This window comes from Temnothorax curvispinosus, unplaced genomic scaffold, assembly GCF_003070985.1.
Source record: "Temnothorax curvispinosus isolate PA1 unplaced genomic scaffold, ASM307098v1 QBEX01003378.1, whole genome shotgun sequence".
NCBI classification, from domain to species: domain Eukaryota; kingdom Metazoa; phylum Arthropoda; class Insecta; order Hymenoptera; family Formicidae; genus Temnothorax; species Temnothorax curvispinosus.
Genome location: NW_020213158.1, coordinates 28,350 through 39,873, shown reverse-complemented (window position 1 = coordinate 39,873; position 11,524 = coordinate 28,350). Strand labels below are relative to the sequence as shown.

General features: G+C 34.2%; 1 protein-coding gene across 1 annotated transcript in view; it reads right to left on the bottom strand.

Moving 5' to 3' along the window:
• Positions 1–391: 391 nt before the first annotated feature.
• Positions 392–11,524, bottom strand: part of LOC112452415 (lysophospholipid acyltransferase 7-like) — a 25,598-nt gene continuing 14,465 nt past the window's right edge. The window contains exons 2-6 of the mRNA XM_025012609.1: positions 5,941–6,212; positions 5,692–5,843; positions 5,264–5,472; positions 2,058–2,379; positions 392–807 (exon numbers count right to left, since the gene is read on the bottom strand). Of these exons, the coding sequence (XP_024868377.1) occupies positions 586–807; positions 2,058–2,379; positions 5,264–5,472; positions 5,692–5,843; positions 5,941–6,212 (1,177 nt within the window). The 3' untranslated portion in view covers positions 392–585. The remainder of the gene's footprint in view (positions 808–2,057; positions 2,380–5,263; positions 5,473–5,691; positions 5,844–5,940; positions 6,213–11,524) is intronic.

Sequence of the window (11,524 nt, the reverse complement as noted above, 5' to 3'; positions counted from 1 at the left end):
GTATGTACATACGTACGCACAAAAAAATGTTCTATGTTGTTAGAAAATTTTATTTCTATTTAAAAAAAGGAGAGAAACTATCATCGCTTAGGACAGGGACCCGGCGTTACGCGCCGCTCGTGCGAAATCATCGCCGCTTGTAATAAACAACTGCCCGCGCGCCGACCGCGGGGCGGCCGCATCTCGCCGCGCGCTAGGATTTGGCGGAGGGCGGGCTAATACGGCGATTTTTAATCATTAATAACTCGTCAACTATTGCGAAAATTGCAAAATAGTACATGACTTTTCGACTCAGTTTGGCTCGCTCTATCTAAATATGAAAAAAGTACCAAGAATTCAGGAGCACCCTGTATATACACACACACACTAGATTCTAGCAATTTATATAAAATCGTAAATGTAAAAGAAGAAATACTAAGGTATCATACAAGAAAAAAATATAACATTTATAAAAAATTATCAAATAATCGAAAACTGATCTCCTGATTCATAGGTTTTCATTAATCAACAGTTTAACTAAATCAAGATATCTGACTTCTTGATATAGAAACTTCTGCTTTAAAGCTAATACACTTGCAAGAAAAATTATTTCTTCTTATGTTCTTCCATTTGATGTTTTTTAAGAAAGTGAGTTTTTAGAACTCGTAAGACTAGATACACTACAAGCCCTAGGATATGGCCAGAGAAGTATAGACTTTTGTAAAAATGTATTATTTCCTGGAAGCGCAATAACTGGAAAGGCACGCCAAGATACGCCATGCATGTAAGTTTCGCCCACCAGAGGAAGAATCCCCAGGCCTTTCTGCCCTGTATTTCATCATAAAAATATAGCATAAGTAACGCTCACTCAACATTCAAATAACATGCAAATCGATATTTGCAATATGTGAGAACATCGCTCTTGAAAAGTTGCTTTTTATTTAGAGATGTTTGCATTTATTTTAAGATATTTATAAATTCAATCTAAACTGATCAAAATGACGTTATGTAATTCAAATTTATATATCAAGCTCTTTCCACAATGTACAAAGTTTAAGTTTTAAGACTGACAATTCGAATAGTCAATGATTACGTCAAAGAAAAAGAATATTTATCTAAGGCAATGTTCTCTGATACATATAGTTCCAACTATTACATTAATATAATGATCAAATAAAAAAAAAAGAATGCGATTGTAAAATCATAGGGCAAAACTTTCTACCTTTATGCTCTCTTTTTTCATTACAATAATCTTTTTTCTGATATGATTGGTTATATTTCGATCGATACTTTTTTCCAAGCAAGCCCTGTCTTTTAATTACGGAAAAAAATCAGTTTTTTTGCAACTTTACTCATAAAAAAATTTTTTTACAATTAAATGATCAATTTATAGTCAATTTTTTTTAAAAGATTAAAAATTTATAAAATCATAAAAAAGGAGATACATAAAGGTTAAAAAAATATAAAGAGTGCTTCAAAGATTTTGGAACTGTTTAGCGTTACATCCAGTGCAAATTAATTCTCTTTTTTTTTGTTTACTTCAAATCTAGATGCAAATGCATCAAATGAGGGTGCTGCCAGGTGACAAATGAAATAAAATTTAAAATAAATTATTTCTCGATCGTCTGTTCTAATCATTCGGCCATTATTACTACGTTTACGCGAGCGTTACTTCTGTAGTAACTTATGATAATTCCTCCGCGTAAACGAGATTTTTTAGTAACTTACGATAATTTACTCCGCGTAAACGAGTAAATTATCGTAAGTTACTACAGAAGTAACGCTCGCGTAAACGTAGTACATGAGAGAATACATTTAGACTTTTTTTTAGATATTTAAACATACTATAAAATTATTTTATGTATTTGTTCAAAATGTGCAAGAAACAGTCTATTTTTTATGTTAAAAATTGACATTTCTATTATTTTCAAGTATATTCTTATCCTAACTTGATTGTACCTCTAATAAAATATATATATATATATATATAAGATATCTCTTTCAGATTTGTACTGTTGAAGAATAGAAAAACAAGTTTTACATTTTTATGTCATTAAATTTACATATAGAAGACTTACAAGTCCGTTTTCTTCGCATTGATTGTAGAATTTAACACAGATGTCCTCCAAGGGTAAATAGAACGGAACTTGGCAGATGCAAAAGTAGTAGCCTGCAGCGTAACCATGCCACAGGGCGGATAAAGTTAACGTGGCGATGGTTCTCAAGCCTTTATGAGGAAATCTTTTGTAAATGCACACAGCCATCCAATATTGTATGCACGTATTCCACATTTTCATCGTGTGTCTGACAAACGGAGTCAATTCTACTTCCCACACGTTCATGTTGTGCACCGTTTCAAAATCCTGTTCTTCTTTCTTTGCCTTCTCATGATCAAGTGATCTGAAAAATAATTTAAAATGTCACTTGCTCGCACATCTGCAACATTCCTTGACTCTAGAAACATGTTGCGCCAGGATATCTGAGTATTTGCGTGTCAACGCCGAGAAACGGTATGTAGGGTATATAGTCTCTAAATTGACGATAAATATTTTGATGACAAATTTTTTGTAATATTTTAAGACAAAAATTCTAATACGGAAATGCCGATGAGTTTATAATAGTTGTTAAATAAGAGAAGTTTAGCGATCACGAATGACAGCTAGAATTTCACGCGCTGCAGGGATGACAAAAGGTCAGTGTCAGTGATAAAGGTTTCATGAAACGACCCAGACAATACGCATGTGCCAAATCGGGACATATGACGTCTTGAAGACGTCTTAAATGTTATAAAAAAAGAAACACTAAGGCGGCGGACTGCACACCAAAGCAATAAGACATTTATCGGTTGTTCGGTTATATCGTTGTCCTTAGGTCAGTTACAATGAGTTCAAGCAAAGAAGACTAGTTATGGCTTACTGGTTTTTGAGATAAAAGAGAAGAAGATATTGGATACATCTCTATAATTTCCATAATGTGCATTATAGTTCTGCAATGATGTCAAAAGAGCTTGCAACGGATTTCCATGCAAAGTCCGTAATATCATTCTTGCTGTATGTACTCTTGTAAGTATAATTCCATAAATATGAATGTTTTTCAACTGCTTTTCTAAATCTAACTAAAGACACTGGGTCTTTTTTCATCCTTGCATTATGGGACATCGTGCAACAGTAATTGCGTGTACTACTTCTGTAGTAACTTACGATAATTTACTCGTTTACGCGGAGGTGTGAGGTGATGCTGGAGTCGTCTGTTTTACCGACATTTCTTTGTCGTCACGTAGCGTCGTATTAATTTGACAGAATTAAAAATCCTTTTCCAGAATTGCAGTACATACATCAATGATTCAGGGAAACTCCAATTTGATATAGAAAACGAGAAAAAATTACGGAATTACAGATTTCATTACCTACTTTTATCCTAATATGACGTCTCAAGTTACAGCGATCGCTGTCAGCTCATCACAAGATGTGCTTCATATAAAAGATATACTATTGATACGAACGTGAAAACGAGTTTCCCTGAATTGCACAACAAGATTTGCACAAAACATCAATAAACCCTCCAAATCGAGATTAGAAGTCTAATATAAGAGTACAGTGTATATGACGATTCGTGCGTATGTGTGCGTGCAATATAGTCGAATTTATATGTGGTGGTCATCACGTATAACAAAAAATATTAATTTTTTTTCGTTTTCGATATAAATTCGACCACCATGACCTAGATTTTGATGCGTACTTTAATTTTGCATTTCTATAAAGCCAATTAAAAGATTAGTGCTAAGAAAAAAACTGAAAAAAACCGGCTAGGATCACGGCTTTAGGATCACCTTAAGATGTAGACAAGGATATTGTCTAGTATACAAGGACAGATATTGGGATTTTTAGTCGTGACGTCACAAGGCCAAGATGGCTGGCCTATTCCTGAAAGTATTAGAGTTGTCATATGTAAACACATATAACGCTTGTGTTTTTCATAAATAATAAATGAAATAACGGTGTTTGTGATAAAAAAAAGTGCGATGGGTGAACACCTAGAAGACAGAGGGGCAAGGTTTTCCCCTAGAGACACAAAAAAATCGCGATTCTTGCTGTGTATTTGGTTGCAAAAGCTATGGATTAAGATAATTTAGAATGGGAGAGAGTTTTGAAAATAGCAAAACCAGAGTGGATAATCAAAAAGTGGGCAGTGTGTTCTTTGTACTTTGACAGGAGTGACTAGGTTCTGCCTGGCAAGTCAATATGATAATAACTTAACAATAACAAGTAAAATATATTCACTGAATATTAGTTATAATAAATTGTATATTAAATGTAGTATGTAAAAACAATTCACCGATTTTTTAAACGCAAAAGTATTTTAAACACTCCTGTTATTAATTGAAGATTAATAATAACAAATAAAATTTTTACCCATCGCACTATTTTTATCACAAACACCGTTATTTCATTAATTATTTATGAAAAACACAAGCTTTATATATGTTTACATATGACAGCTCTTAATACTTTCAGGAATAGGCCAGCCATCTTGGCCTTGTGACATCACGACTGAAAATCCCAATAGGTCGATAGCATAGAAAATGGTAATTTTGTTGGTAATACAAACGACTCCAGCATCACCAAGGTGATGCTGGAAACGTCTGTATAACCGACAAAATTACCATTTTCTATGTTATCAACTATATCTGTCCTTGTATATAGCACGCTACATTGCACGCACACATACGCACGATGCACATCGACATTATACTTTTACATTACGTTTCCAAATCTTGATTTGGAGGGTTTATCGATGTTTTTCTTGTTGTGCAATTCGGGGGAACTTGTTTTCGCGTTCGTACCAATGGTATTTCTCTTATATGAAATACATCTTGTGACGAGCTGACAGCTCGCCGCAACTCGAGACGCCATATTGGGATAAAAGTAGGATAAGGAAATCTGTACTTCCGTAATTTTTTCTCGTTTTCTATATAAAATCGGAGTTCCCCCGAATCATTAATGTATGTACTGCAATTCTGGAGAAGGATTTTTAATTCTGTCAAATTAATACGACGCTACGTGACGACAAAAAATGCCGGTAAAACAGACGGCTCCAGCATAGATGAACAATGCATTTTATATATTTCAAGAGATATATATCTTATAAGATATTTGTCGCTCAGGGTGTGCGACCCGCCCAAGTGTAATGTAATGTAAATTTGTTTTATCAGTTAATATAGAGAAATGGCTTGAATATATGAATATCTCAAATGTAGAATGATGTAGAAAGGAAATTATCTTACAATTTTTCGATTGTTTTATAATTGCGCGGGCCCAAACCGGGTGTAGGTTGACAGCAAGTTGGGTAAGCTCCTAGTCCTGACATTTGGCAGACGCATTCAGCCAGTGCCATGCCGATAAACATTCTTAATCGAAAACCAGCGAATGTCGGATACATGTAGAAAAATCTATATAAGAAACAGTGCTCTTCGAACGCTACCGTTTGTGTGTACTGAAATTGGAAAAGGAGACTATCATTAGAATTATCGGAACGATTATTACCATTCATACCGTTCGCAATTGGGAAATTTTGATCGTTTTTTATTTGCAATAGAGGGAAAGCTCGCTGTTATTAGTAATAACGCAATGAGACCCAAATTATTCCCCGCGATTCCATTCTATTGCGATGTTATGCGTTTGACTATTTACGATGCAATGTAATGAACATTACGTCGCTAGAAAAGAAGTGGTTTATCGCTAGAAACAGTACGATGAACGCTGCGATCTGTTTGAGTTTGTAATAGGTAAGCGGCCATGGATCGACGTAGCTGGAAAACGGTCTGTGCAGAGAGTCCCAGTACGTCCTGTAACGATAATATGGACCTGCAAAAATCGAGATACAACTTGTAAATCAACTCTCTCTCTTTGCACATTTATTACTTATAATCTCGCGTCTATATCCTTATATGTCGTACCTTACCTGTTAGCACGCCCATATAACCGAAGCTATAATGTATTATGTCCATGAAATTAACTTTCTTGAGCGCGTCAGAATTCGCTCCCTGAGCGTCATCGGCTGGTGCCGTGGCCGCCGAGTTGATCTCGAACGCTAGTCCAGGTAGCTTTAAGGTAAGAATCATCACGACGAGATTCGTATGAGTCGGAGGGCTCGATAAACCGAAATAGTCACCCAATCGAAAGATCACCAGTAAGTAGAAAAAGGAGAAATACAAGCTGACCAGATGGCATTTTCTGCAAGATCAAAATCTATCGAATCTGTGGCGAATACATGATTACACGGCACTTCGGGGAGAAACTTGGATTTCGTTTCTCATACTTTCTCAGAAATTAGTCTAAAGATTGTAAATCCCATCTCGTGAAAATATGCTTGTATATTGAAAGTTTGTAAAATAAATGCGTCGCTGAGAATGCCTTGACCACGGTTTTCCTTTACTCCGGATTACTATTTATATTCCGGATTACATTTAATTGGGCTAAATATATATTGAATGTGCCATTTTCTAGTATATATGCCACTGATTTGTAAAATTTCACGGTGATACAGGAGCCGTCTGTATAACCGACAAAATTACCAATTTCTATGTTTCAAATCGATCTATATCTGTCCTTGTATAGACAAGGATATAGACATGGATAGCATATCTAACATTGCACGCATATGTACATACATACGCACGATACCCATCGACATCATACTTTTATATTACGCTTTCAAATCTTGATTTGGGGGGCTTATCGATGTTTTTATTGTTGTGCAATTCAGGGGAACTTGTTTTCGCGTTTGTACCAATGGTATATCTCTTATATATATGAAATACATCTTATGACGAGCTGACAGCTCGTCGCAACTCGAGACGCCATATTGGGATAAAAGTAGATAAGGAAATCTGTACTTCCGTATTTTTTTCTCGTTTTCTATATAAAATCGGAGTTCCCCTGAATCATTCATGTATGTACTGCAATTCTGGAAAAAAATTTTTAATTCTGTCAAATTAATACGACGCTACGTGACGACAAAGAAATGCCGTAATAATCGGAAAACAGACGGCTCCAGCATCACCTTAAATATGTATTTTAAATTATTTTAAATATACTGACATTATTAACCCTCGCAAGCCACACTCATTTTTTTGCCTACGTGTAAAAACCACACTGGGGTGTGAAGGATCCCAGCCATTTCGCTCATAAGTTTCAAAAAAATCAACGTATTGTAATGGTTTATTTGTCAATCGCTCGTAAATTTTCTGACAATTGTAGTGGTAATCTCAGAATTTGTAAAAAAATTATTACCAAAAAATACGCATTAAAAAATATGAACGATAGTTCCAAACGTAGTTCCAAAATTTCGTGGAGGTCTCCCCGAGACTCTAGTATGGCTTTCGAGGGTTAAATATTATAATATTGTTACAATCAATAATGTAATCGATCGTATTAATTCGCTTGCTGCATGTTTTTAGCAAATATAAATTGCGAATTCTCTCAAGTCGGAACATCAGACTGAAGATGAATATAACGAAATTTTAACGTATTTGTCAAAGGTTATCCTTGTCATTTGTGTCAAGTGCTAGAGTCGAAAACTCAGGATAAATGTTGGAAAAAACTGATGGTTCAATAAATAATATATTCTAAAGGAAATCTTTTCTTTATTTAAGAAATTTTGTTCAAAATTTTGTAATATAAAACGCACGACGTTGATTTTAGAATGTTCGTCATATGTGTTGTACAGTCCTATGTAGAACAGTTCTATGAAATCTAACTTATATATTGTTAATTTTTCGTGTGTACTCTAAATTAAAAAATTCAACAGTTTGTGATATTATATACTTTATCCCAACATATTTTGATATAAGATAATTTTTATATGAAATATCTTGTAAAATATTCATCTCAATAACTTATTTTAATTTTTTCATGTTCCAGTTGGATTGTCATATCATGTTTAAAAAACCATATTTCTGGTAAGTATTGAGTTAAATTAAAATAACATTTTTTAAAAATAGATTGCTCAAATTCTAATAAAAAATATTATAATAAATATTATGAAATACAAAGATTACACAGAGCTACTACAAAAATTTGTCTGAAAAAAAGTAATTTGTTATAATCTTTGACATGCTGAATCCCGCGAGCGAAAATGTTCTATCCTATCAGGTTTTTGAAAAAATTGAAATTAACATTCCCAATAACAAATGCGTTTTTTACCGTAGCTGATAAACCCGATGTGCTAGAAACGTTGAAGAGTTCAAATTAAAATTTGAACGTTATAAAAATTTTAAATAAAAATAGTGAATCTTTTACCGCAGGCATCATTGAATCTCTTTGGGTTCGCTTTGGGCGCGCTTTGTTTTAGAGACAAGCGTTATACGTGCGTAGGATGACATAGGATTGCATTTAGGCTCGCAGCAAACTATTGCATATAATAAAAATGTCAACTGATGATTTAATATGTGAAAAAACTTTTTTCGCTTGCGGATTCGGATTCATCAGTGCATCGAAGATCATAAGAAGTTATTCTTCCTTTTCAGATTGTAGCAAAAAAGTTAAAATTTGCTTTGTGTTATTTATATAATGCCATAATAAAATATGAAAGTTCTCGGACTACATACAAAGGTTTGATGAATTTTGACTTGGAACAAAAAACCAAATTTTTTCATTATCTGCATGATAATATTAAAAACAGTATTTAAAAAATCCCTACGTATTTCTCTAGCTATTATCACGCAGATTATGAAAAAATTTGGTTTTTTGTTCTAGATCAAAATTTGCGGCACTTATGCTGCAAGCCCCGGAGCACTTCCCGCCATAAAACGTTTACGTTTAGGTACAAGGCTCCAGCGCCACCATTTAAAAAATAAAAAATTATTTCATACACACATTAAGATATGTACAATAAAGTCCTTTAAATAGATTTTTTATTTACTTTTTTTTTAACTACAAAAAATTGTTCTACTTTCGGGCCTCTAGAGTGGTGTTACCCCTTAAGATTTACATACTGATGTGTATATCATAAGTGGACGCCACATGGCCCAAATCGGGACACAGTTCTTTCTAAAGATATTTATATATTATGTATAAAATGTAAATAAAACTTGAGTTTTCTATATTTCTGAATAACAAAAAAATACTACTAATTCTATTGGTTAGTACTTTTTCCCAGAAAACATTTTAGTTGTGGGATGTTGTCAAAAGGGAAACAAATGCCAGCGGAACGATAATGTGTCCTCGGTTGGTCTCTAATGTGAACCAAATCTGAAGAACATATTCTACAGTTAAATTGACGACAACACCAGAGCAAATCTGACAACAATACAAAGGTTGTTGCATATTGACGGAAGTGTGCTAACAGAATTGACAATAACAAGTATGTTTCCCATTTGTGGCCTTTCGGCAAACATAATTTATTGCCAACATTTGCAATTGCAGAAAATGTTATAGGGGTTGTTAGGAATATTTGGTATAGATTAAAAAACTTGGTAAATATTACTTTTACACAGTGGTAAATTTACTTTTGGTAAAACTTTTACACAGTCAACCTCAAGTGAAATTTTTCTTTAACATATTAATTTTCACATAGTTCTGTTTTTATTAATCAGATTATTAAGGTAAATATTTACCTTTTTTTTTAAGTCTACTTATTAATTTTGTTATTCTGGCACCTCGATACGAACATTAATTAGAATTTAAAGATCTCATTTTTTTACATTTGCCATATTAGATCCACCATCCACCACCATTGGACAATAATTTTCATTTCGACAATAATCATTTTCATATTCAGCGATCTAAAAAATTTTGTAATAGGGGAGACCGGGGCAAACTTGACACTAGGTTTTTTACCAATTTAAATCTATCGTAGAAACTTGCCTTTTTTACTGTAAATACGTCTTTACGTGCCAGTATTATCAACGAAATTTGGTGACATGGAGTTATGGTGTAATTTTTAGCACGACATAAGCATTTTTGATGGTAAAAAGTAATTTTTCTGACTCGAAAATTTCTACTCTTTCATCGAGTTTTACTCTTGCGAATCTACCGGTATGTGATTTTTATAGGAAATTCGATGCTCTATAATACTCTATATGAATCCGATAATAGTTTTTGCATATTTTCAAAATTTTTATGTTTTTGGAGTGATAAATGTGAAAAACGACGTTCGAGGTAAAATCGACACCAGGCCGTTTCATCGGCTTCCACCCATACAGCACAAAATGTTTTCAAAAAATATTTCTAAATATTTCTATAAAAATATTATGAGAAACATTTTAAAATGGTTTTAGGAATATTTACAAACGGTTTAAAAACCTTTTGTGGGAACCCCAGTGAGAACATTTTTAAGAATATTTAAAAAATTTTTTTTAAAATGTTCTTTTTTATTACTCAGGGAAAATTTTCTTAAATATTTGAAATATATTAGGAGTAAAATTTGTCAACCGGGCCACCGTCCTGCCCATAATTGTTTTCATCGCAGAAAAACGACCTTGCGCCTAGAGGTAGCTATCGGTAAGAGCTATCGAAAGCCGTGTGCAGAATTCAATATGGCAGAACCAAAATGGCAACCAAAACGTCTGAAATCCATGAACGGCTTCAATGAAATTATTAGAAAACAAAGAAAATCCATCGCAGAAAAACCGTCTCGCACCCAAAAATAGCTCTGAGTTAGGGCTATCAAAAGCATGTGCAACTTTGCGGAATTTAAAATGGTGGTTCCAAGATGACGCTTCAAAGTGCCAAAAATCTCTTTTTTCTCATAGGAACCTTAGATCTTCAGCTCATTCATGATTAAAACAGCTCTAAAATTACCTGTGTTAGAGTTAATAGTAGGTTGACCATGAATCAGTAGCTGGGTGATCGAAATTTGGGATGGTAATCCAATATGGTGGCCATAAACTTCTTTTACGCACCGCAAACTACTGACAATTAACCGGATCTACTTGAAAATGGTTGTGCGGGTGGTTCATGGACTGTATATGACAAATCCGATCCCAAAGAAGCAAAATCCAAAATGGCGAATCAAAATCCAGGATGGTAATCCAATACGGACGGCCGATCCACTCTGTATTGTAAATCACTGGAAATTCAGCAGATCCACTCAAAAATGATTGCATGGATTTTGGGACTGCTCATCATAGATCTGACCTCAGTCAAGCCAAATCCAAAATGGCAGATCCAATATGGTGGCTGAACACTCCATTATGCCCGTATCAGACTACGGATTGGGATTGAGATTGGATTGAAATTTGACCAATCAGAGCAAAGTTTACTATGAGGTCAGTTTTCTGTTCTGATTGATTAAATTTCAATCCAATCTCAATCCCAATCCGTAGTCTGATACGGGCTTTACGGTGTGTGTGAAGCTAGCGTCTCATTTTGCGGAAACTCACAAATTATTGAGAGTTCTGACTTTTTTTTCAATAGTTCTAGAGTTCCTGCTAGTTTAAACAAATAGTTCTGGCTTTTAAAGCCAAAAAACGCGTCAGTACAAACTGAGACGCTAGATTCACGCAGCGTCTCACTTTGTCCTACACAAGTTCCACTACTGTATC